General features: G+C 38.2%; 1 protein-coding gene across 1 annotated transcript in view; it reads left to right on the top strand.

Annotated features, from left to right (window-relative positions):
* Positions 1 to 27,688, top strand: part of LOC308704206 (kinesin-like protein KIFC3) — a gene marked incomplete at both ends in the record, with an annotated part of 31,934 nt that overhangs the window by 2,783 nt on the left and 1,463 nt on the right. The window contains 15 exons of the mRNA XM_081388348.1: positions 1,131 to 1,383; positions 16,269 to 16,441; positions 16,752 to 16,817; positions 16,971 to 17,108; positions 18,402 to 18,599; positions 20,449 to 20,622; positions 20,772 to 20,919; positions 21,885 to 22,015; positions 22,149 to 22,260; positions 22,356 to 22,537; positions 24,559 to 24,663; positions 24,798 to 24,928; positions 25,125 to 25,245; positions 25,326 to 25,455; positions 25,569 to 25,798. Coding sequence (XP_081244474.1) covers positions 1,131 to 1,383; positions 16,269 to 16,441; positions 16,752 to 16,817; positions 16,971 to 17,108; positions 18,402 to 18,599; positions 20,449 to 20,622; positions 20,772 to 20,919; positions 21,885 to 22,015; positions 22,149 to 22,260; positions 22,356 to 22,537; positions 24,559 to 24,663; positions 24,798 to 24,928; positions 25,125 to 25,245; positions 25,326 to 25,455; positions 25,569 to 25,798 — 2,292 coding nt within the window. The remainder of the gene's footprint in view (positions 1 to 1,130; positions 1,384 to 16,268; positions 16,442 to 16,751; positions 16,818 to 16,970; positions 17,109 to 18,401; positions 18,600 to 20,448; positions 20,623 to 20,771; positions 20,920 to 21,884; positions 22,016 to 22,148; positions 22,261 to 22,355; positions 22,538 to 24,558; positions 24,664 to 24,797; positions 24,929 to 25,124; positions 25,246 to 25,325; positions 25,456 to 25,568; positions 25,799 to 27,688) is intronic.

Here is a 27,688-nt window from a genome sequence, read left to right as displayed (position 1 = left end):
CTGGCATTAGTCACATTAGAAAATGAAGTTGTATGTTGTGTTTGAATAATTACGTATCTTATTTAGCTGAGGTAAATTAAACGCAATACTCGATGAAGAATGAGACAACACAATAAGCCCAATGGGCGGTTGAAATTTAAAGGGCTGATTTTCGCGCTTCAGGGCAGTGACGAGTACATATGTAGTCCAGTGGTTGTCAAGACACCAGAGGCACAACCTTTAGCAATGGCCCTGAACGGTGGTTTAATGTCAACATTGTGACAACGCTGTAACAACCTTCACCACACAACGTAGTTATAGCAACCTTTTGGCCATGTTGTCAAAACGTTGTTAGAATGTTTGGTACGTTGTGCCAACATTCTGTGTTTGCTGGGACGTCACCTAGGTAACATATAATTTCTTCTTTGATTTATGATTGCTGATACACTTAATTTATTAACATTTAATCAAGTTATGGTAATAATATTAAATTATGATTAATTCAAGGCTGTTAATATGCACGTATTTGCTATCTAGCTATTTTTTTAACCTATATTCTATACTCTCCGCTCGCCTTCACATGTATACATGTAGTAAAACATGTTTTTTTAGGGCATTAGCCCTTTAGGGCTAAAGAAGCCCTGAAACCCTGTATATTTATATTATTATTATGGTTGTTATTAATAGTGAATAAATCTAAAGCTTTTGAGACTGTTATTTTGTGTTATTGAATTTGTCATGAAGATGTGACCATTTTTTCCTTTTATGTAAGCTTACTAAATAATAATAATAATAATAATTTCAACACATGCCCCTCAAAAGGTCTGTGCACGGCCCTGGTTCCTATCATAATTTTTATTGATAATTTGAATTTCTTTTTATTTTCTGTTTTGATTTTAGTTAAAGGTTTAGTATTTTTGTTGAGTGTTTTGTCATTTGTAATAGTTTTAGTTTTTTTAATAGGTCTTAGAGTTTACATTAATTTTATTTCAGCTTTTGATTTACCTCCACAACACCTTAACATAACTTTCCTGGAAGCACCGGTCACATTTTCTGAAAGAAAGTAGAAATGTAATGAAACATGTAAAATTTTTTATTAGTGCACATTTATTTTTTAATAGTTGAGTAAATATGAAATGTGTATTTTCCAGGTGACAGAGTCTCCATTGCTGTCTGTGATGTCCCACCTCCTGAGCTTCCTGGAGCAATATTCCCACCTGCAACAGCTGCAGCAGCAGGCTGATCAGTACCGTCTGCAGCTACGCAGACACCGTGCCCAGCACCGGCGGAAGATGAAGGCCCTGCGTACGTCCTACCGCCAGCGCCTCAGAGACAAGAACAGTGTGATTAACAACCTGGAGGAAGTGATCACTCAGCAGCAGAGCCCGTCACCTGAAAATGAGGGTGAGACCTTTTGAACCTAAATAAATCACAGAATCTCAGTGTGAAGACTTTAAATGTGGATAATGATGAGTTTAATATTAGATGCCTCTCTTTATGTACTGTACCATGACATTCATTGATTTTTTGGTGGCTGCCTAACCTGATTTCATCAAGTACAACATGTTCTTGGATCAACATTTTTGTTGATCCTGGAACAACATTCCATTCACCAATCAAATTTTAGGGAAAAGCTTACCGTTTATGTCAAGTTTAGGCTTACAACCAGAGTTAGGTGCTTCTACATCACTGCTATTCACCTATCATTTCCCTCTGATTTTAGGGGTAACTTATGGGTAGAATTAGGTTTCGGGGTAGGGATATGGTTACGACCAAATTTTCAGACAGGAATGTTGTTCCAGAATCAACAAATTATGTTATATACCCAGGAACTGGTCTAACTCGGCAATATCAGGAGGTGCATCTGTTTCTGTCTTTGCTGTTTGGTCTGTCTGAAAGATTCAGCCTTTACGTTAAAAGAATGTTTCTGAATATTTAGACTTACATTGTATACATGTCTGTCAACCCATTTTTATTTATTCATTTATTTTACAAACTGTGGTACAGATTCAAATTATTCTTACATTATATAGCTTTACCCAGCTAATAGGAAACTTTCTCTGAACGTTAGCTAATGTTCTGGCAAGGTTTTTCAAAGTTCTGAACAAATGTTCTTTCAGTAACATTACAGGTTTTTTTAGTTTTTTTTTTATTGCTAACAAGCATCGGTCAATACTGAAGCCACATTTTCAAAACTCTTCATGCAGTCTGCATTACCAAGATGAATCTTGGCCAAACAGTTAATCTCACCTCAGACCAACAAAACACTTTATGTATGTCTCAAAATAAGCTCCTTCCACCTTAACACTGGCAACAATTCTCATTCAGAAATCATGCATTTCATTCATAAATCACTGATCTTAAAAACACTAACAACAGGGAGCATTACATAAATCATTCACTTTTATTTTTAAAGTTTGAATGATTATTTTTCACATATATGATAAGAATCAGATCTTTTTATTTTACTGACTGTATTACAGCATAAAGAATTAATGAGAAATGCAGCAATTTGTTTTTTTTTTCTATATCTTTACATGTAGTAATTTACATGCAAAAAAATTAAAGTGGAAACAATAACAACAAAATCCTGAAGCTATAATAATAATAATAATAATAATAAATAAATAAAACAACATCAATAACATCAACAACTTGTCTAGTATAATCCCGTATGTGCAGTATTGGAGACGCAGCTGTGTCAAGAGGCCGTTCTGTGTGGAGTTTGTGTGCTTTCTCTGTGTTGACATTGATTTCCTCTGGGTTTCCCACACAATCCAAAGACATACAGGACATAAACACAGGAAGTGCTCAAAATACAAAGTTTCAGACATTTCTCAGAGTAGCATAAGCTAGAATAGGAAGGGATTAAAGGAAAGTGAAAGAATATAATTTTTTATTTATTTATTTAATTTTATAATGAGGTTAAGTGCTCCTGGAAAGATGAGTTTTCAGCTGTCTGTTGAATGTTGTCAGGGATTCTGCAATGAAGGCATGAAGCCTGGGAGATCATTCCACCAGCAAGAAACAGTGAGAAAATGTTCTGGAGAGTGATTTTGTGCCTTTCTGTGATGGTTCCACGAGCCTTTCGCTCATTTACCAATTGTAGGCCTCTGGTAGAGATGTAGACTCGTAAAAGCGAGTAGACCAATCACAACAGACTGGGCCATCTGACCAATCAGAGCAGAGGAAGCTCTCGAAAAGGAGGGGCTTAGAGAGACTGAAGGCTTGTTCGACTTCATGAAGCTCTGCGCATATGGAGCGAAATATGTGCCATAATTTAACAAACAAATCCAGCATTTTGCAAACAAACTCAATCTACTTCGCAAAGGAAAACTCGACTCGCAAACAAACTCGATCCGCTTTGCAAAGGAAATCTCGACTCGCAAACAAAAAGAAACCAATGTGCAAGCACAAAGGTCACAAATGCGTCCAGGCAGATTTTCTCACAAATGCGTCCAGGCAGATTTTCTCACAAATGTGTGCAGGCAGATTTTCTCACAAATGCAGTTGAGCAACTTCCTCTTCTAAAACAGTAGATGGCGCTAAACTATAGGCTAATTTAGCGCTAGTCTCCCAGGAGAAGCTCTGATTTGAAACTTGCCTTTGCCTACAGCTGAGGAAAATGACCGGTGAACGGGTGTGTTTCTGTCTTATTTGATCTATAATTAACCTTTTTGAGGTTTTCTCTTGCCAAACGTGTATTGCATATCTAGACAGAAATCCACATTAGCACTTAGTAGCACTTCACTCTCTAGGATCGGGGAATCTATAAGCTGAAAGCTCTGCCATCTTGTTGCTTTTTGTCATTTTTTTCTGCATCGGACTCATGCGAAATTACTAAATTAGTGATTATGTCTACACTTGAATGAATCTATTTCTTTCGTTCTCCATAAATTAATGAGAACATTTAATTTAATTGAAAGGAGGCTCCCACTTATTTATTTATTTAGCCTTGTTGGAATTCAGTCAGCTTAACAATTAATGTAATAAAATAATTAATGCAAAAAAAAAAAAAAAAAAAAAAAAAAAACAATATACAATTGTTTCTTATCTTGCCTGTGACGTAGCCTATGCAGTGCCCAAATTATTATTTTGGACACACAAATGAAACCCGCCGCTCAATTAAATGAAATGTTCTCATTCATTTATGGAGAACGAAAGAAATAGATTCGTTCAAGTGTAGACATAATCACTAATTTATGGTGCTAATGTGGATTTCTGTCTAGATATGCAATAAACGTTTGGCAAGAGAAAACCTCAAAAAGGTTAATTATAGATCAAATAAGACAGAAACACACCCGTTCACCGGTCATTTTCCTCAGCTGTAGGCAAAGGCAAGTTTCAAATCAGAGCTTCTCCTGGGAGACTAGCGCTAAATTAGCCTATAGTTTAGCGCCATCTACTGTTTTAGAGGAGGAAGTTGCTCAACTGCATTTGTGAGAAAATCTGCCTGGACGCATTTGTGAGAAAATCTGCCAGGACGCATTTGTGAGAAAATCTGCCTGGACGCATTTGTGAGAAAATCTGCCTGGACACATTTGTGAGAAAATCTGCCTGGACGCATTTGTGAGAAAATCTGCCTGCACGCATTTGTGAGAAAATCTGCCTGGACGCATTTGTGAGAAAATCTGCCTGCACGCATTTGTGACCTTTGTGCTTGCACATTGCTTTCTGTTTGTTTGCGAGTCGAGATTTCCTTTGCAAAGCGGATCGAGTTTGTTTGCGAGTCGAGTTTTCCTTTGCGAAGTAGATTGAGTTTGTTTGCAAAATGCTGGATTTGTTTGTTAAATTATGGCACATATTTCGCTCCATATGCGCAGACCGATCGGCGGCTGACTTGAAGCAGTGCATGCCGGTTAGAAATTTTGTCCGACTTGATACAGCGCCGACGCCACGTGACTGTGACGTATGCCATCAAAGTACCGCGAGAGCAATTCGAGAGTAGCCGGAGAACTCAGCCAGCGCAGCTTCTCAAGAGCATAGACAGTAAAAGAAATGGACACAGCGACCCCATTGGATTCAACGGAGACAAAGTGAAGCCCATTAGAAACTTTTACTTCCTGGGGGTCCAGCGTACTGCGCAGACTCAAACTGAGCTCGACGACGTAGATGTGACGTGAGCAAACCGTCTGTCTTCTAGTGGCTGAAAGCGAAATCTCAATCATTCCCTTCCGAATCTTGCAGAGACGGAGAGCGTGAGTAGGAGCTGTCCATGATCTTGGAGCAGGAGAAACTTTTTGTAGGTGTTCTGATTAATTACTTTGTCATTTTGCCTCGACGTCCTCCCGATTGCCCGCGAGCTTCTCCTCCTGTCCATACGGTAATTTCCTACTGTGCGACAGAGAGTCGCGTGGCTGTGACGCAATCGTTAGCCTACTTTTACAAAAACTGCTTCTACAGGGCCATAACGTAAGCTACAAGGTAATGGAGCCTTTTATACATTTTCGTGTTTCTTTAGAAATAAATAATGGACAAATGGAGTCTTTAAACGCCTCAGATGTGAAGTTATTCGCTGTCAAAGTGACGCCAAAATGAATGGGAGTCAATGGGATGCTAACAGCAGGTGGGGTTCCGTTAGCCAATGGCGGCGTCCGGGGGTGCTTCAAAATAATACAAATCGCTGCACCCTTGCTCAAGAGCGGCTGCACTGGGCTGCACGTTGGCTGATGACGACACAGCTGTTCCACGATTGGCCGGATTCACCGCATGACAACGATCACGTGTGTTTCGTGTTTATTTCGAACACCTTTAGTTCCTTTTTTTTTTTTTTTTTTTTTTTTATTAATTCAATGCCACAAGAACAAGAGGTATCACATGTTCACAATAATACATACATTAACTGTCAGAAAAAAATAAATAAATAAAATAAAACATTTTTACATAAAATCCAGTGCTTTCAAAGCATTACATGTTTTCATTGCTTTTTTGTTTTCAGTTTGTCCCAAAAGATGTACATATAATTTAAAGTCATTTATAAAATGTGAAAAATTTGGTTTATCTTGAGCCCACTTCTTTTTATGTATATGATATTTTCCTAATAATATAAAAAACTGTATAATATGCTGTTCTTTACATTCCAAATTGTCTTTCTGAGTATAAAAAAGCACATCAAAAACACAAATTTCCATCGTACACTTCAGTTTCCTATTAATAAAGGTTTCTAAATCTTTCCAAAATAATCTTGAGTAAATACAGTGAAAAAACATATGCAAAATCGTTTCTTTCTCTAGTGCACAAAATTCACAAGTATATGAAATATTAAGCTTGAATCTTTCCAAAACCTGCTTAGCAGGATATATTCTGTGAAGTATTTTGTAAGACACTTCTTTAATTTTGTTATTGACACAAAACTTATTTGGTAATTTCCATGCTTTAGCCCAAGCGATCTCACCAAATAAAGAAGACCAAAAGAATCTTGCTGCAGGAAAAGACACAGAACCAAGAGCATTCCTGATAATCTTATTGCTACAATTTTGTTTTAAAACATCAACATTATCCATGAAAATTTTATCACAAAGATTGTTCATGTTGATTCCCCCTGAATCAGCGTTTTTTAAGAGTAACATAACACTCTTTGGTATCGCGTCAAAAACAATGGCAAACTCTCTTGGTTTAACTGGTAATTTAAATTTTTGTAGAAACTCAGTATATGATAACAAATATCCATTTGAATTAACTAATTGTCTTACTAATATAATACCTTCATTGAACCAAGTGTGATAGAATAGTGATTTGTTTTTAAATAGTATATCTTTATTATTCCATATGAAATAGTTGTGTGGTGAAAAATTGTGCTTATATACCAATTTCCATGCTAGCAGGGCTTGTCTGTGAAAACTGGCCAATTTTACAGGAATTTTGTCAGCAGAAAAATTACATTTCAACAAAAAATCTATGCCTCCAAGAGTATTAAATATAAAATTTGGAAATACATTCCAAAGACTTTCTCTATTCTTCAAAAACTCAATCAACCATCTAATTTTGAAAGTGTCATTAAGTGTAGTATAATCTAATACCTCAAGTCCCCCTTGCACTTTGGTGTTACATATTACCTCCTTTTTTAAATAATGTGGTTTTTTCCTCCATATGAAGTCATAAAGTAACTTATCTAATTCCTTAATCACCTTAGGAGGCATATCTAATGATAAAGATGTATATACTGATCTAGATATACCTTCCGCCTTTGACAATAATACCCTCCCAATTATTGATATATCCCTCATTAGCCACCGATTAAATTTATTTTTTGTTCTCTCTATAATTGGTTCAAAATTTAACTGACTCCTTTGTTTTTCATTTTTACAAATTATACACCTAGATATGTAAATTGATGTTTAACTGGAATATTCTCTATTTCTGTAGAGGAGCAATCTTTAAGGGGAAACAATACAGATTTCTCACAATTCATTTTAAGGCCTGATACAGCAGTGAATGCCTCAATACAACTAATTATTTTTGGCACCTCAAATTTGTTTTTCAAAAAAATTGCAGTGTCATCAGCAAACTGGCTAAGTTTAAATTCTAAACCTAAAGCTGTGATACCACTATACTTATTTCTTTTTACATGCATTGCCAAAACCTGGGTGACTAACAGAAATAAAGAAGGAGAGAGGGGGCATCCCTGCCTAATGCCACGATGAATATTAAACCTTTGTGAAGTACCAAATGCAAGTTTGACAGAACTATTACAACCATTGTACAATGTTTTAACTGCTTTCAAAAATACATCACCGAAACCTAACAATTTAATAACTTTGAAAATAAAATCATGATTAACTGTATCAAATGCTTTATAAAAATCAATAAATAAAATAAAACTATCATCTTCAATAAAATTATTATAATCTATCATATCTAAGATTAGTCTAATATTATTCCTAATATGACGTCCTTGCATAAACCCAGACTGTTCCATATCAATTATTTGGTCTAAACCTTGTTTTATTCTTTTAGCAAAAATCATTGCAAACAACTTACTGTCATTATTAAGCAAACTAATAGGCCTCCAATTTTCAATAAGCAACTTGTCCTTGTTAGGTTTGGGAATCAGCGTTATAACCCCTTGTTTTAATGAAGCAGGCAATTCACCTTTTTCTATAGCTTCTATAAATACTAATAATAAAAGGGGTGAAAGTTCTTTAGAAAATGTCTTATAAAACTCTCCTGTTAGCCCGTCATTGCCTGGAGATTTGTTATTTTTGAGCAAGTTAATGCACTCTCTCAACTCCTCAATATCAATTTCTTTATCACACACATTTTGGATGGTCTGATCTATTTTTTTGGTATCACTCATAAAGCTATTTAAAAAAATATCAATGTTGGAAGTAGCCATTGTGGAAGAATACAAATTACTAAAAAACTGAGCCACATATTTTGAAATATCTAAAGAATTATCTACTATTTTGTTATTAATCATTAGTTTTGAAACTGAGGCAAAATCACTGTTTCTTTTTTCAAGGCCAAAAAAATATTTTGTATTTTTTTCCCCTTTTTCTAACCATTTAAGTCTAGATCGAATAAATGCTCCTTTTGCTTTATCCTCATAGATATTATCCAGTTCATTATGTAAAACATTTAATTTATTTAATTCAGAATCAGTCAAGTCTTCTTTCTTCTTTTTATTCAAGTTTAATATTTCCTCAATAATTGAATTTTCTTTCCTTTTTTTATTTTTCGCTTCCAATTTTCCTTGGTTAATACATACTGTTCTGATATCAAACTTCATTAATTCCCAATACTTTCCATACGTATTTTCCATAGCTGCAATTGTTCTATATTTTCCGATAATATGCTTGACTTTTTTCTTAAGGCATTCACTTTCAAGCAATTTATTATTTAATTTCCAGGCAGTAACTATTAATTTTTTTGACCGATGTATCTTTCATATTTATTCTTATGAATATTCCTTTATGATCAGTCATTATGCAAGGTTCTATCAGTACAGAGGCCACATTATTAGCTAAATCATTGGACACTAACCAATAGTCAATACGAGAATGAAGAGATGAGTTCTTATTACTCCATGTATATTCCTCCCTGTCTGGATTCTTATCTCTCCACACATCAGTAAGGCCCAATCTTAAACATACATTGACTAGTTCACTCGAAGGGCCAGGCCTAGGAGGCCATCTATCAATGGTTGCATCAAACACAGTATTGAAATCACCCCCCCAAATAACTTTAGCTAAAGGATATAACAAAATAAAATGCTGAATTCTATATTCAATATGTAAAAAGAGTGTATCATTGTCCATGTTGTTATTGGAGGCATAACAATTAACTAATACAAATTGTTCGTTATCCTTATCTATCACAAGTATTATCCATCTACCACAATCATCTTTTTCAAAATTTAGTATCCGCCCTGTAAATTTATCCTGTAAAATAGCGACCCCCGCTGATCGATTACTGCCAAATGACAACCAAATCTCTTTTCCCCACTGATTTTTCCAGAACATAGCATCTGAAGAACATGCATGCGTTTCCTGAATTAAACAAAAATCTACACATTTCCCTTTGCAATACAAAAATAAAGCTTTTCTCTTTAGGATATCACGAATACCTCTGGCATTGATAGAAAATAAAGAAAATGACATAACGTATCAAAAGTAAATAATTACTGAAAAAGAAACCACAAGAGTAGGTAAATAGCCTAAACTTTAAACTTTAACATAATGGGATTCCCACAAACGATCTTCAAAAAGATATCAGTTGCAAACATTTATAAACCTTACAGTGCATCCGTTATTTAACCATCTGAACAAGAACTTAGAAGCTACCACTTCTTGTCTCTAATAGAGAAGTTTAACCTTGACTTTTCCAGGACACCCCCAACTGCAGAATCCTACCAAACGACCACAAGTCTATGAAGTTCCGTTGTCCTCTTCAGGAAGAATCTCTTTACCATCAACGAAAGCCCTCGCTCCACTGAAGTACGCGCTTTTGCCCTCCTTCCTCGCCCGCTCCACAGCCGGCCAAAGACGATTCCGTGCTTCAATGTCAAAAGCAGTCAAGTCCTCCTTAAACCGCATCCCTTTGGTGGTCAGATACTCGTTGTTTTTAGAATTTTTCCAGATCAAATCTCTGGCTGTGCGAGAAATGAATCTCATGATCACCGGTCTTGGTGGAACTTTTCTGCCATCATCCGATTCCGAGGTTTTAAGTCTGCCAAGACGATGTGCCACATCCAGAGCATCCGCTACCATACGCCTGTCCGCTGTGTCGGCGGACACTTGTTTGCATATTTCCACAACTCTCGTTTTAACGTTTTCATTGGATTGCTCGGACAGCCCGTATAAACGCAAACACCATCTGCGGCTGTAACGTTCCTGATCATGAATTTTCGTGCTCATTTCTTTGACTTTTTTGCCTAGGAGAGCATTTTCATTTTTTAGGATTTTGTTTTCTTTCTGCAGCGCCATTACATCATCGTGAACTGAGGTAAGAGATTTGCCCAAAGCTTCAATGTTGGACGAATTCTCCTTCACCATTCTTTCAATCTGGTCGGATCTCTCGTTAATTTTCTCAGAGAGAATTCGGATGATATTCTCCTGCACTTCACTTAAAGAGAGTTCACTTTCTTTGGCAGAGGAGGTCACATCATTTTTTTGCTTTTTGGAAGGTTGCTTTTTGCTAGGTGTGTTTGGACACGAATCACAACTTCCTCCGTGTTTAACTTTACAGGCATACGAGTGGGTATCGCTGAAGTTTCTCTTCTCTTTTACAGTCTCAACCTCCATCTCTGCACCAAGATTATCCTCAGACATATTTCAAGCTGTGTAACAAACCGTTGATGCTCTAATAGTTTAACAGGCCTACGTTACTGTTTGCACCGCTCCAAAATCAAAATTTAATTAATTGCTGCAACCCGTTACAACCTATAAATATTAGTTAGCAACTTTACGAAAAACGTATCATCTGTGGGGAAATACCCGATATTTCTTCTCAGCTTGCAAAACCACAACCGCTCACGGCGCCATCTTGGAACCTCCCAACACCTTTAGTTCCTCTAAAGCTTGACGGGCTCTGATGGATGTCAATGGCGAGAGATAACTTATCTTTTTATTCCGTCTGAACTGTGCCCTGAACTACACATATGATGTTTGTCAATTTAAAAGATAATTATGAAAGTCAAGAAAGTCGCAGTTTGTCATAAAACAGAAGAGTAACGTTTAGTTTTATGTGAAAATCGCTCAATGAACTACATTCTCGAGGTCGGACATCCGGGACTTGTGCTCCCATAATGCACTGCGCACGCATAGCAACCACGGCGAAGGGTAAAACAAACAAGCGCCCGCCATTAAGCAACACACGAAGCGGAAGACAAACGAGCGCCTAACTCTTTTCCTTTGGTTGCAAATCATGCCGAAAAACTGTTGTGTTGTTGGTTGCACCAACAACAAACTCAGCTCTCAGATTCTGTCACTTTTATTACTAAATTCAGACAATAAATTGCGTTTTGGCGCTTGTAAATGTGACGCGACAGATCCCTAGCGGCACGTGAACCAACCGATCTTCTCTACTAGCTAACAGTAAATAAACACGAATGAACAATGTTGAAAGATACAGTAGAAGTTACCGAAATGTATATTCCTTATACATAATATCGTCCAATCAATCAAACAAAGGGGTCAATAAAACAGCTGGAGAACAATTATGTCACATTACATTTACCCGGAAATCCCTTTGATGACCATAATATAAGTCAGGCTAAAGCACGTAGTTGGCTAGAAAAAAAGAGCTATAGGGAGTATTTAGCTAAATATGAATAATACTGCCAGCTGATGGGGCTCTCTGTATCATGTTTTCAGCATTAGGCGAGTTGTTTTTTTCTTGAGAAAAATTAATGCCTATCTTGCGTAGCCTACCTAATATTTATCCAAATGAGTCAATATTAAATCAAATCCCAATAATTGAATTGAAATAATAAAAAAGCGTAACGTTAGCTTTCCAGAAATTGTACCATGTAAACATTGTAACATGTTGTCACTAAACCTAATCAAATTCAGTTTAGTTACTAAAATGTTTTGACAATCAAAATACACTTAATGTGATGCAATATATATTTTTTTTACAGACGCTAGGAGACTGTTACTGATAAGACATTTTGTAATAGAAGAAGATCTGTATTCATATAGCGCCTTTCACAGACATGTAGTTAGTCACAAAGCACTTTACATGAGTGTTTTATTACATTCACTTCTCACCACCGATATACATTCGCATACAAAGATATCATTCATCATTAATACAAAGTAGTCCGTTAGTATCCATAATTGACATAGTCCACAGCAAAACTTCCGTGAATAGATACCTTTTTGATTTGCCTCGGGCTTTGCCATCGGTTTGTTTTACCCTTCAAACATTGCGGCGGCTTGTTGCTACGCAGGTCACATGATTTGTGACGTAACGCCGACCAAGAGAATCTCTCGTCTCGCACTATGTACGTCACAAGATCCGTTGCTCGTATGTGTGTATTCTGGTTCAAAACACTCAGGCATGACGGCGTAACGTTACGATTATAATGTAAGACTATAGAAAAAATGACAGACGTTAGCTTCAGTAAAGTTAGCTTCATTCATTGAGAGAAAAGGTATGACGTCGCATGTGCGCCTTCTGGGTTTGTAGTCTCTGTAATTACGTATTTTCACAGTCTTATACCTCAGCAGTTTTACATCAAGCTGCGACTTTCTTGACTTTAAAATGTATCTTTTAAATTGACAAACATCATATGTGTAAATCAGGGCACAATTCAAACGAGATCAAAATATTTGTTGTCTCTCGCCATTGACTACCATACAATATTTTTCCGAAATAAGGTCCCATGGTGGTCGACCGGAAGGGGAGGGACTTAGTTAGAATGTTTTGTGAATCTGGCCCCAGATGATGTCATTGTTTGTTTTTGGATTCAGAATTTTGTTTGACGTCAATGAGGGAAGAGATAATGACCTGTTCACATCATGTGGACAGCTTAAAATTGTACTTTAATTAAATGAGAAGTGACAGTGACCTCAGAGCTATATAGGGCATCTGGACTCTGGCGGTGTGTTTCTCCTCAGACAAACATTGTGTGTGTTTAAAATGCACGTCTCTTGCTCTAATTCAATGTCAGATGTACTTGGCTTTGTGGTGTACTTGCACATGACTCTTAATGATCAGGATACTACAATCTAAGGAGCTATATTAAGCCCAAAGGTGTTTGAAAAAAGGTCTTCACTACCTGGCGAAATATATCCATTCCTTTTCATCCCTTGCACATTCTGCATAATTACATCATAACAATTCTGGTTGGCTGATGACTCTCCAAAAATGCTCACAAACCCTTATCCTGAATAAACTGCAATCCTGTTTCTTGAGAGGTAGCAGACAGAGAAAATGTAAACATCCCTCCTAAAAAGAACCAGCATTGTTAAAATTTATACTAATGAAATATATGTAAAATTAATTTAAATGTTGTTGCACAAAACATGTATTTCCATCAAATGAGAAAAATAGGTAGTTATAGCTATATACCAGCAATCTGGGCTATGCTAACCCACCAAACCTTGACCCCTCCGTCATGACACCCACATGTCTGCAGATACTTTCATTTAATCCATTAGCCACATGAAATACAGATACAGTATGAATCATATTAATCAGATGGCTAATTGACATGGGAATACATGTGTTTGTTGCTCATGAGACGTCAATGTCTTTTATTAGCATGTAGTAAAAATACCCATTTGCCCGGATGGTACATCTACAGCACTTGGCATGTTTCTCTGTGGCTCACAGAGATGAATAAAACATTGTGAGAGCTGCTTCTCTTACAAATGCAAGTGTACTTACAAACTAGCACAGCTGAACTTCACGTGCACTGCTGTAAGATACTATATAAACCCAGTGTGAGGAGGAGAACGATGAAAAAAGCACAGTAGGAAATCGGTTTCAAGGAGTATCGGTCAATTATATTTATGTTTAGCGTTCATTGTACAGAAATATTGACCACAAAATCATTCAGAATCAAATATCGCAGCCAACATTTATTGGTGGAGCCAATTTAGGCATGAAATGGGCTTGAGTTACATGTGTTCCATGTCTGCCCATATCTGAATTAGCCCATAGCTCATACCCATATTGTGCCTAGATCAATCCCACCATGAAATGTTGTCTGGAATTACAGAAAATTGTATAATATTTTTTGTTCAAGCCTGTTCCTCCATCATGTTTGTTCCACATCACGTTTGCGGTGGCGTCCCTTGTGTCTCCATTCATCCTTCCCACCAATAGACTTGCTCCACCCGAGACTGGAAGCTCATATCTGACGCCGTCTGCCTCAGTAATTAGTGTACAGCACAGGAAAAGACAGCAACTCTGACTCGGCATATCAATAATAAATGGCGGGAATCTAAATAAAATGTTGCAGAGCAGTTAGGCTGCCAGGCACATTGCACAAGTCTCTGAGTTGACAGAACCAGGACATGACAAAACCAGGAAGTAAAGGTGTGCACGCCATGTCGTAATTACTGTAATTAAGAGATTTCAACTTGTAAAGAGCCTTCACGTCCTCGTAGTGCTCGTAATTACAACTTTTAAGCTGGGAATTTTCTGCAAGCTCCTGCTTGTACCACATGACCGTTGTACCACCTGACTTCTGCAGATTCATTTAGGCGTTGATAGTGTTGACATAAAAACGCGTAATTCCCAGTCCAACGACGTGAATAAAGCTCTGAATAAAACATTTCGTAATTTCCAGCATGGCATTAACTCAGCATATGGCTGTGAGAATGCATACTTATAAGAGACATGAACAGAAGCCAAAACATACGATTAATAATAAAATAAAAAAAATAATGTGAGTAGCAAAAGAATCAGATGAGAAATGTTTGAATTTTTATTAAAATCTTGAACTTTGAGCCGAAATTTAAATTGGCAACTTTTGATGGAAACACAGCTAATAACATTTATGGTGCCTATACAGACACAGAGACAATTACTCAAGATCCCCTTCCTCCAAAAGCTGAGTTAAAAAGACATGTTTTCAAATGAGACCTAAAAACCTCTATAGATGGAGCCTGCTGAATATGTGGAAGATTTAGGAGCAACTACTGTGAAAGCTCGATCACCCTTTGATGACTTCTTAGAACGAGGGAGTACCAACAACATTTGATCCGTCAATCTCAGCGTCCTAGCCGATGTGTAAAATCCTAAAAGGTTAGTGATATAAATTGGAGACATGTTGTAAAGAGCTTTAAAAAACAATAATAAAATCTTAAAATCAATTCTATACTGAATAATTTTTCCTTTGAGAAGAACATCGGGCAGTGGGAGTTCTCTTTTTTAATGCAAAGAGGTCCACTTCTGCATCCCTGAAAATGCTCCAGATCATGCAAACCGACTGGGGGAGGATTCCCCACTCCCCCACGGATGGTCCATTCCGGGACAGGATATCTGCTTCCGTGTTCATGGAGCCTGGTATGTGGACCGCTCTCACTGAGCAAAGATTGTACTGGGCCCACAGAAGGAGGCGGCATTCCAACTTTTTTAGCAGATGAGACCTGAGGTCCTTGGTAATTTCTATTGGCTACCACTGACATGCTGTCTGATCGGACCAGGACATGGTCCGCCTTGAGTTCTGACTGGAACTCATTGAAGGCCAGAAGTACTGCCATCATTCCCAGGCAGTTGTGCCAATTCGTCATCGGTTCCATCCAGGAGACTACTTTCCTTCTGGATACTGAGCCCAGTTCTACCCCCAACTGATACAGATGGGGCCATTTCCAGGGGACCAGGGATTTGGTAAAACCATGGTTCACCCTGAGAATGAGGCGGCCTTCGCGCCACACTTTAGATGGGACGTGGGCCTTCTGTGTTGTAGTGGCCGAATATGTAACAGACCCAAGGGAACTACTGAGGAGGCTGCTGCCATGAGGCCCAGTAGCTTCTGAAACATTTTCAGGGGAAGGATATCCCCGAATCTGAAAGATGCCGCTAGCCTCTGAATTTTCAGAGAGCACTCCAGTGGAATCCAGTGGAGTCCAAGACTTTCCAAGTGGCTGAGGAGCTAAGACCTGTGCATAGTTGTTCTTCGATTGGGCTAAGAGCAACCAATCATCGAGGTAGTTCAGGATGAGTACTCCCAACTGTCTCATGGGGGAGAGGGCCGTATCCAGACATTTTGTAAAAGTCACGGAGCTAGGAACAATCCGAATGGTAGGATTGTATATTGGTAAGCCACTCCTTATGCCAGATGCACTAGCTTCTATGGAAATTCCATTCTAAACGGTCATGCCATTTGTGTGTAGGTGAGTACATGCTACCTGCATCATCTCCGGTTGGGCTGCATAAGTTGGTTCAATCTCTATGTGGGCTGCAGGGAGAGAGGAGTCAACTGAGAGGAGAGCTGCGATCGCTTCATTCACAGCTTGAGCAGAGAGAACGAGATCGCCACACTAAAGTGCAGGCCTTCCAACAGCAGGTGATGAGCATTACTCATCCTGTCACTCATTCTATTCATTCATACTATCATTCAACCCACAACATGTATTCATGCAATCAGTGATGCTTTCACATTCAGAGTATTTAACAGCACATCTCCACTTATTCCTCTCTCTACCTCACCAATGATCATGAAAGCATCTCTTTTTTTACCTTTATCCAGAGAGTAATATATAAGTCTGCATATTTCATCCATTCAGCTACCTCTCCATCAATTTATTCATCCATCCTCTTCACTCATTTTTCTTTCCAGACTTGCTAAGCTGACACAATTGATTTTCTCCCTGTAGATTGATGAGCTGAAGAGCTGTATTGAGGAAAGAGAAGAGGAGCTGTCCAAACTCAGAGTTACATCAGTAAGTGCTCTGCATTTGAAACTGAGCACATTAAAACCAGGCCAGACAGCCTCAAAATGATTCGTGACCAAGAGCTAATCTAGGTTGTTCTATCAGACACTTTTTTCCAGGTCAGCTGTGATTTTTTTCTGTTTTTTTTTTTTCTTTCACCAGGGAGTAACAGACTCTGAAAAACGAGTGCTTTGCTTATCAGCAGAGAATGAGAGTTTGAAACACAGCCTCACAGTGACGCAGGGTCTTCTGCAGCAGCTGTCGGTCATCCCATCCCAGTCCAGCTCTGTGCTCATCAAGGTGAGAATGTCTTTTTGTGCATTGGGTACAGTAACTGATGACAACGAAACTCATATGACACCCCTGACTGTTGTCTTTACTCCCTCCCTTGTGAAATTTTCAGTACGCCTCACCTCTGTGGCCCATAGACATATGCTCTCATTCACTAACCATGGTCATGGATATATTTGTAAAATCTGCAAGCAAATTTTCTACATTTAAATTTTGAAACAACTGAAACCACACAAAAGCACAAAATATACTCCCTGTATACTCTTTGAAACAATTTGATAAGTTTTTTTTTGTATTGCCTATATTATACACTGTAAAAAAAAAGATATTTTGAAAAAACTTGAAAATTCATTTAAACATGCATTCAGATTTTTTCAACATACATTCAGATAAATTTTTTTGAGTGCATGTTTTTTCTGCATTCAATACATAAACAAGATTTCTTGTCCAACTAATTTTAAAGCAGTAATTATGGTAACCATATATAGTTCTATAGGGCACTTGTTGTTGAGAATGTACACAGAACTCAACACTTGACACACAAACCCTTAAGAACGGTGACAATCAATAAATGTAAAAATACGAGCTCTTAACATCAGAATGTGACAATGTGACACATGTAACTAACAATAATGACAAAACAACGATAGTGCAGGCATATGTTATGGACAACGAACACAGGTGCATTTTATTGATGGCATTTTGAATGCACAGAAATACCGTGACGAGGTCCTGAGGCCTATTGTTGTGCCATTCATCCACTACCATAACCTCATGTTGCAGCATGATAATGCACACCAATATCCAGCAACTTCGCACAGCTATTGAAGATGAGTGGACCAACATTCCACAGGCCACAATCAACAACCTGATCAACTCTATGCGAAGAAGATGTGTTGCACTGCTTGAGGCAAATAGTCAAACCAGATACTGACTGGTTTTCGGACCCCCCCCCCGGACCCCCCCCCCCAATACAGTAAAACTGCACACCTGTGCAATAATAATGCTGTCCAATCAGCATCTTGATATGCCACACCTGTGAGATGGATGGATTATCTCGGCAAAGGAGAAGTGCTCACTAACACAGATTTAGACAGATTTGTGAACAATATTTGAGAGAAATAGGCCTTTTGTGTACATAGAAAAAGTCTTAGATCTTAGTTCAGCTCATGAAAAATGGGAGCAAAAACAAAAGTGTTGCGTTTATAATTTTGTTCAGTATAGCTTGGACGTCATTATGTTTATATGCACCGATTGTATGAATTATATGAATAATTAACAGTATACTATTGTACCCTATAGGAAAATGAGAACTTGCGCAGTCGTGTTCTGCAGCTGGAAAGTTCACTGCAGCAGCGGGCTGAGCAGCTGTCAACTCTGGAGCACCAGAAAGAGCAGAGCGAATGGAGGAAGGCAGAAGAGCTCAGGAGACGAGAGGAGAGTGTGAGAGATCTGCAGCTTGAACTAGACAAAGAACGCAACAAGGAGCCTGTGGTTAAAGTAAGAAAAATGCAAGATATTGTTGTATTTTTATCTCTCTGTAACCTATAAATCATTCTCAGACATATCCATAATCTGCTGCAATTAAATATTGCCCTTACCTTTTAGATTAAGATTCAGGGTCCTCGGCGGTGCCTTTAACCAGTTCAATCTTGAATTCGAATGCACTGGGCTTTTGCCAATATTAATATTCCATTACCAAAATCATGAAATATTGATAGGGAAAAATTACTCTGAGACTTATTTAACAAATTTTACGAATCACCACAACGTGATTTCGTTTTATTTAAAAAGATTCAGAATAATACAAAGACAAAAATTCCAAAGGCAAAAATAAGATAAACACGTAAAAGTCTTCACCCGTAATGCGGCCCCGAAAAAACCTCTTCAAGGCTTTTTATACTAACCCTGTTTTTTGGGCCTCCTTCTAACTATGGGCTGTCATTATAGTACAGTTAATTCCCTTATAAGGTAATACTTGGTTGGGACTTATCCTAGTCCCTTTATTAACATAAGCTTGCAAAAGCACATATTCAAATTATCTATTTCTTCTTTCACACTTATTCTATGCAGCACATACACAAAAGCTTTATATGGTAAGTTCCTCTATCACAGCCCTCTTGGCCTTTCTTCTAGCTTGTTGTGTCCATATAGCTACACACACACACACACACACACACACACACTGTACACTTCTAACAATGACCCTTAAAGGGTAACTAAACCCTGAACCAACTTTTTTTAGTTAATGATCTGTAAGAATGGGGCTTTATTAGTGCTGTTCATTGATTCAAGTAATTTTTTTGACATTTGTGTTTAAAGTATTTTAATTTTACTAAATATGGTGTAAAAACGTCTGAGTGCTGCCCTCTTCAGGTTAAACAGTGGCTACTGCAGTTGAATTTTCCTATTGGAAGTTGTGGTACACTCTGACGTCAGAGGGTACCAGCTAACCACGCCCTTGCCTGCAGAGAGATGCGTCTCAGATGCACGCCCCCTCTCCACTGGGCTCTGCCTACTTTTCCAGCATTTTTCAAATATTGCCAGTGGGTGGAGTCAGGCTCTGACCAGGGGTTTAGTTACCCTTTAAGTTTGCAGGCCAAGCTCAAACTAGGCTTTAAGTAATTTGAGCTTGTCCTGCAAATTCAACACATCTTCATTTGAACAGTTTATCCCATTTTCAACCATAAAACTATTTGCAATGTGTATTATTTTTTTATTTAATCTTTCGGCTTGTCTGATCATTTTTATTATCTTCTGTGCACAATGAATCAGTTCGTTTCGAGGAAGCTGAGCCTTAGTGGAAGATGTTCGCCAGCACCTTTCTCTCCTTCTTCTCCACCTTGTGAGCTCTCTTTGCGTTGTCCCTCTGGAGGTGTTCAACTATAAGATCGTTCATAAAAATCTCAACCTTGTCTGTGACATTAACATTTCTTATTTCTGTTTCATCTTCATCCATTACATTCAATGCATTCAGCCAGTCTTTAATATATACAATTTCTGGAGAGTTTTTAGAAGAAGGTTTTTCAGAAGAAGATTTATCAGAAAAATTCATAATCAGTTGTTTTCCAATATTTATTATGATATATATATATATCATATATCAATATTTATATGAACTTAAAACCTAAAAAAAGCCACAACAAACTTGATCAAATAGATTTTTAACAGATAAACACACACATACACAAAAGATATATAGGTAAGTATTTAGTGTATTACGAGAAAACGGACCAAAAATACTGATGATTTGTCTTGCACTCTCTGGGGTATAGTATTTTGTCCAATCACATACTCTTTAGAATGAGAATCAATAGTAATAAATCATCTTTTTTTCCATGTCTTCTAGTATGTTACCCAAACCGTTGCGGTTGAGTCGCCTTCAACTCTGCGTCAACTATCTGAAGCCAGACAACAGAATGCACAGCTTTCTGGGAAGCTAAGCAACCAGAGCGAACGATGCAGACAGTTGGAGGAGAACATCAGACATTCAGATGAAGTCAGCTGCAATTTGCAACACAAGGTTTCTAAGCTTTATCCATTTGTTTTTATGATTGTACATACTGTATAACTGTCGATGGAATCTCAGATACAAAATTGATGAATTATACAGTCCATGTCAGAACACAACTAGAAAAAAAAACAACTTCTAAAAAAGCAATGGCTCCACAGATTGCTGCATATGAGAGGGAGATTGGGACCCTGAGGGAGGAGCTGCTGAAGGAGATTGGACATCTTGAGGAAAAGAAAGAGGCAGCTGTAAAAGCTGCAGCCAACTGCTCTGAGGAGCATCTCCAGAGCCTGCAGAACCAGTTCATAAGTAGGTTTACTGTATATATACTACAAATCTTAATAGATGGTTCATGCCTGAAAATTGTTTTGGTGATTTCATGTTTTCTGATCCCTATAATCTTCCTTGTCTTGAATGGCACACTTGATATTGACTATAGCAGGGATGGGCAATGTCAGTCCTGGAGTGCCGCTGTCCTGCAGAGTTTAGCTCCTCCAACCCTAATCAAACACACCTGAACAAGCAAATCAATGTCTTCAGGATTACTTATGCCAAAGCCACTTGAAGGCAAGCCTGCAACCTTAGCCGTAAAAAGCGTAATGACAGATAACACTGCGGTACGCAGGGAAGGATACAAGAGGCCATTTTCTTTATGTTTGTCAATGGAGAAGTGGCTTCACTACACTGAATATAACCGCTTTTGTGAGGAAATAGCTTATCATGTGATGAATCGACTGCCCATCGGCTAATCTTCAGCATGTTATTAGCACATTTGTTTTCGATTGATCTATTTTTAAAGTTTACACTCAAAAAAAATGCTGTCTCATAAGAGAAGTCACGGACAATTGCGCAACAGGTAGGGTTCAGTTTATGGCACTTCTCATTCATTTCTATGGTATCCACAAACAGTGATTGACTGTCGCACAAAGATATTCAATGATGTCAAGGCTGTAATGTGATTGGTTATCAAGGCACACGTGATTAGCCATTACGCTTTTTCCAAAGGTAGACCCACGGGCCCTCGTATCCCCCAATAATAAGCCCATCTCTGCTAAGACCACAGGCAGACAAGGTTTTTTATCAGGGTTCGAGCTAAACTCTGCAGGACAGCAGCACTCCAGGACCGAAGTTGACATCCCTGGTCTATAGTGTTCACTACACTTGTGAAGTCCACAAGACATGATTTAGGTGTTCTCATGAGCACCCCTATTGTTGACATTGTTAAATGTGTGGCAATGTGTATGGCTCCGCGCATGTTTATATGTAATTTCCAGCCCTCCAGAAGCGTCTGAGTGCTCTCCCTCCCACGTTACGCTCCATGAAGACCGACTATGCCAGTCTGCGCAGTCAGGTCCGCAACTTTTCTGACTTCTATGGAACAGCTATCAAAGAAGCCAAGAAACAGGTAAGCAAATATCTACTGCTGCACAAACCTGTACTAAATGTACAGCTTCTGAAACTGAAGAGTTTGATAGTCACATTTTATTTGTTGCTCTAATTTCTAAATTGTTTTCTAATATTACAACATTATTCCCTAGATAATAGCAGCTATAAATGAGATGTCAGAGGCCAACAAAGACCTTTTGGAAAAATATAGAAAGGAGGTAGCGCTCCGCAGGAAGTACCACGAGCAGCTGGTTGAGCTTAAAGGTTGGCAGTAATGACCATTTTTATAATTTCTGTCCATATGACTTAAACAAAATATAAGAGAAGTTTTTTTGTGTGTGTTTTTTTTTTTCCACCAGGTAATATTCGTGTTCTGTGCCGTGTAAAGCCAGTACTGAAGGAAGATCAACATGAGGAAGGCCAAGCGGTAGTTGTGACAACAGACCCCCATAATGAATCTGCACTCACAGTTTTAAGCAAGGGAAAGGCCAAAAACTTTGAGCTTGATAAAGTATTTCACCCTCAGGCCACTCAAGATGAGGTAAGCAGAGTAAATGTCATATTCACATGAAATACTAAAAGACTTGTAGGCCTATAAACATCGTTAGCCTATAGAGTAATGATGCTCTGATATTTAATGTTAGTTAGTCATTATTTTCATGGCTGATAATAAATTCTATTCTATTTTGCCTAAATAAATAAAAATAAATAAAACACTAAAATCAATCTTTTTAAATGCTACTACTGAATTTAAGCATCACAACATTTTTAAAAACGTATACTGCATTAATTTTGAGATTAGCTAAAGATTACACTGAAGTGTAATTAAGTTATTTGTTAAGATTAAGTGAGCATTTGATGAAATTCGGGTAAAGCATGCACAAGTAGATCTCCAACACTAAAGTGGAACAATGTGCGTAATAAGCCATAGTGCATCCCTACAGTATAGCTTGCTTAAATGGCTTAAAGGGATAGTTCACCCAAAACAATCTGTCACAATAGCTGGGTTTCAGTCACGTGATTATGATGACGCGCGAAGGCGGGGCGATTTCAGATGGAGGGCAGGAAGTAAACACGGAGAATACGTCTATGGAGGAAACCGTTGCGGAGTGTCCGTGTTGTACATTCATCCAATTTTTTTACCGTCCGTTTACACTTTCTTTCAACTCTGACCCATATCCGATTCATGTGTTACTGTTTACAATTGCCATACCTTCTGAAACATCGCGCATGCTTAAAGGGTTAAATTCTAGTGCACAGATGGGCGGACGCGAAATATGCTTGATCCTAGCTCTACAATGTATGCGAAGTTCGTCAAACATCACCATGGTTATGAGGCGGAGGTGGAGGAAAAGTGCCATCATTGCACATATGCTTTAGTTATTGTATGTGAGAGAGATCTCGGGACTGGTGGGAGCCTATTGTGTTTAAATATTGGCTTTAACCGCGGAGACGTTACCTAACGTAATCCCTCAGAAAATCCGATCTGCCTGTTTACATGACAGTCGCATTGGCACATATCCGATTTATTTCCACATATGAATGAGGCCTGAAACCGATCTCGAAATATCCGAATGCATGCGTTTTTTTCCTGTTTACACTGTCATAGAACACATCGGATCTGTGTCACATATGAGTAAAAAAACGGAATTGGGTGACATTTCACTGACAGTGTAAACGAGACCTAAGTAAATGAGCATTTAACGACAACCTAATGCTATATAAACACAGACACAAAAAAAACATCTACTGCTAGCTAACATATCTCCGACGAAGTGGTCGTTGCAGACACAGACATTAACAGACTCTGCTCCTCCCGACCGCAGACGTAACTTACGTTAAAAATCCACTTTTTACGGTGGTGTTCTGTGAGCTTTTTACATTTCTCACCTTCATGAGTGACAATCTTCGGTACTCTATAAACCCTTTCCCTTTTCTCGATTAGAACGATTGGAGCAGTCATAAACTATACAAAACATTGCCATTTTTTCAGAAAAAAGGCGACAATGTTAAAAAAGCGACAATAACCCAGGGTTAAGTGGAGTGTGACTATCAGGACAAAGTCTGGTCTATACTGTTACACCAAATTAGACAGGAAAGGGCCAAGGTAACTGTCCGAAATATCCTCAGCTATTTCACTTCCTGCCCTCCATCTGAATTTCGCGCTCTCGCGATGCAGCAGCGTGACGTCACGTGAAACCAACCTATTTACTCACTCTCGAGTTGTTCCAAACCTGTATGAATTGTTTTCTTCTGCTGAACACAAAAGAAGATATTTTGAAGAATGTCGGTAACCAAATAATTGATCGACCCTACTGACTTACATAGTATTTTTTCCCCCCCAAACTATGGAAGTCAGTGGGGCCATCAGCTGTTTGGTTACCCATATTCTTAAAAATATCTTCTTTTGTGTCCAGCAGAAGAAAGAAACTCATTCAGGTTTGGAACAACTTGAGGGTGAGTAAATGATGACAGAACTTTCTTTTTTGTGTGAACTAATCCTTTAATTGATCAAGAAAGCATTTTTAGTAATGTTTTTGATTTTTATACCATATCTCTCAGGTGTTCCAGGAAATTGAGCCGCTCATCACATCCTGTATTGATGGGTATCATGTTTGCATCTTTGCTTATGGCCAGACAGGATCTGGCAAGACCTATACTATGGAGGTAATATATAGGGATCTGTAACTATATACCTGCCATAACACATAGTTCCGATTTCATACTTTTGACCCAGATGATGTTTCCATTAATTATTCAGTGAGACTGTCAGGTCTCATTAACCATCCGTGTCTGCTCAGGGTACTGTTGAGAACCCCGGTATCAACCAACGAGCCCTGAAACACCTGTTCAACGAGATTGAGGAAAGAAAAGACATGTGGACGTATACCGTCAGTGTCAGTTCAGTGGAAATTTACAACGAGGTCCTGAGGTATTGTATTTGACCTCTTTATCATGAAAAACTCTTTTGAATTTCAAATAAATTGTTGCCCATTCAATTAAATGTTAGAAGCATCCAAGTAAAAAGTCTAAGAATGACAGGAGTGTTGAGTAAATAATGAGTTTTCATTTTTGGGTGAACTAACCCTTTAATACAATTCAATTGTTAACAATATTGTTAACAACAGAGATCTACTCAGTAAGGATGGAGAGAAGCTTGACATCAAGATCAACCCTGATGGGACAGGACAGCTCCATGTGCCAGGACTTAGGGTCAATGAGGTCAAAAGCTTCCAGCATATCAAAAAAGTGAGTCCCAGGGTGTCATCTGTCAAGATAATGCTGACTATACAAAAAACTTCTCTCTAAAAATCTGTTGTTTTTTGTAGATTTTGGCCATAGCTCGAAAGAACAGGATTACATTTGGAACGCAGATGAATGAGCATAGCTCTCGATCACATGCCTTGCTCACTGTGACTGTGCTGGGCACAGACCTCGCCAGTGGAGCCAAAACCACCGGTCAGTCCCAACGACTCTGGCACTTTAGATTGGTTGAGTTGTGAGTTCTCAAATGTCTTGAGTTCTGCTCAAACAGCCCTCTGCATCCAAAATCCATGACCTCTCCTTTGCAGGCAAGCTGAATCTTGTGGATCTGGCTGGTTCTGAAAGGGTGTGGAAGTCTGGGGCAGAGGGGGAAAGACTAAAGGAAGCCCAGAATATCAACCGCTCACTGCTCGCTCTAGGAGATGTGATCCAAGCTCTTAAGGCCCACCAGACTCATATACCCTTCAGGAACTCACGACTCACCTACCTGCTGCAGGACTCACTAGGAAAGGGCAACAAAACCGCCATGGTTGTTCAGGTACAAGGATTTACCAAGACTCACAAGTTAACCCCATTAGCTTAGCTGTGCTAAGCCCCTTCTAAAATGACAAATGTGAAACCCTGGGTTAGCCCAGGGTTAAAAAAGCGACAATAACCCAGGGTTAAGTGGAGTGTGACTATCAGGACAAAGTCTGGTCTATACTGTTACACCAAATTAGACAGGAAAGGGCCAAGGTAACTGTCCGAAATATATATCTAACAACAGTTCATTCTTTTTCATATGATGCCAATGAGGTTCAGACATTCTGCCATGCAAAAATTAATTTTTAGGGAGGTAGCACTCGCACAACAAACCACCGCTAAAGGAATGTAGAGTTTAACAATATCCTCAGGTGGTCACCATAGACACATTTGAATTACTTTCCAAACCAGGTGGAAACAAGGCACACATGCACTCAATCTCCAGAATATTTAATATAGTTTGTCTTCAGGGAGACACTATCAATGTGCGGGAGACAAAAACAAAAATTATTATAATAATAAAAAATAAAAAAAATGCTCTGGACTGCATAGGAGGCACAACCAATAATAAAAATGCACCTTTTTTCTCAAAGTTTTTCTTAATGCCCCCCATAGTCAATAATTGTATCCCTTAAAACTCATCTTTGATTACCAAAATGACATATTTAAAGTTTTTTCCTGTGAGAATGTTTTTATTCATGCCTTAAAATAGCTTGAATGTAACAATACACCTTTGCCTCATTTAGTATACACGCTGATCCATGAATATGCAAATGTGCCCTACCTCCACTCACTCATACAGGCTTGTCTACAAGTCGATGTATCAGAATAGTAATGCATTTTATGTATCGTTCTCTAGAACGTTGGACACACAACCGTAATTAATCCCGTTCGCCATCTCAGTCTGCCATCTAAAAATCAGTATCTTTAGAAACACTTTGAACAACTTAGAACAATAATGGAGAAAGGCATATCATCATAACATTGCAATATACATCACATACATAATCCATACGCTATATTGCTAAATGTACCTGATTTTTCATATCAACAGAAAAATAAACATAACGGTATAACCTGGCTTCTCTTGAAACTCCCCTGCTTCGCAGCAGTTAATGATATGCTAAAGCCCACCAGCACGTTGATGTGATTGGTTACAAGAAAGTTTGTGACATAAGAAACACCGGCGATTTCAAACTACGATTTTAGACTGTCTTTTTTTCAGTCCAGTTTTAAGGAGAAAATACTCAGCAATGGTGTTGACTCATGAATTTGCACATGGTTTGTCTTAAAGCATATTAAAAACACTATAGACAGGCTGGATAAGGCTGGACAGACAACACAGAAGCAGACAATGCGTAGACTTTGTGATAAGAGTTTCTGTCCATCCAAAAGTAGTGAGTACTGAATAATTCAAGGACATTGGACATAGATTGGACATACAAGGACATACAGTTGGCCACTTGCGGCGCCAGGATTTTGATTGTAGGTGGGCCTCCAGAAAACTGGATGGGCCAGTTAAAATAAGCCAAAAAAAAAAAAAAAAAAAAACGGGTTCCCCTTCATCTCCGTTTCAGCGGACAGCGACTCACTTGCCTACCTGAATTTAATGCGTAGTTAGCATAGGTTTAAAAAACAAAACAAAAACTTAAACCGTATTTTTTTGTTGCTTTTTTAAATACAATTACAATTTCATTTAATTTATTGTTTAATAAAATTATAAGCCTATTATTTTTAGTTTATTAACAGCAACAACAGCTGTAGCCTAAAGATTAAGTTGACGATCGCCATCTCCGTATAGTGAACGCGCCTAGAAATGCACATGAACGAGAAATGCACATGGATTACATAATCAGAGAGTAGCCTATTTCTTTTCGTTTTAAATTGTTAAAAAGACATTTCAAGC

This window comes from Scardinius erythrophthalmus, assembly GCF_964197995.2.
Source record: "Scardinius erythrophthalmus genome assembly, chromosome: 16".
NCBI classification, from domain to species: domain Eukaryota; kingdom Metazoa; phylum Chordata; class Actinopteri; order Cypriniformes; family Leuciscidae; genus Scardinius; species Scardinius erythrophthalmus.
Note: the sequence above shows the minus strand (reverse complement) of the source record. Positions and strands in the feature narration are given on the sequence as shown.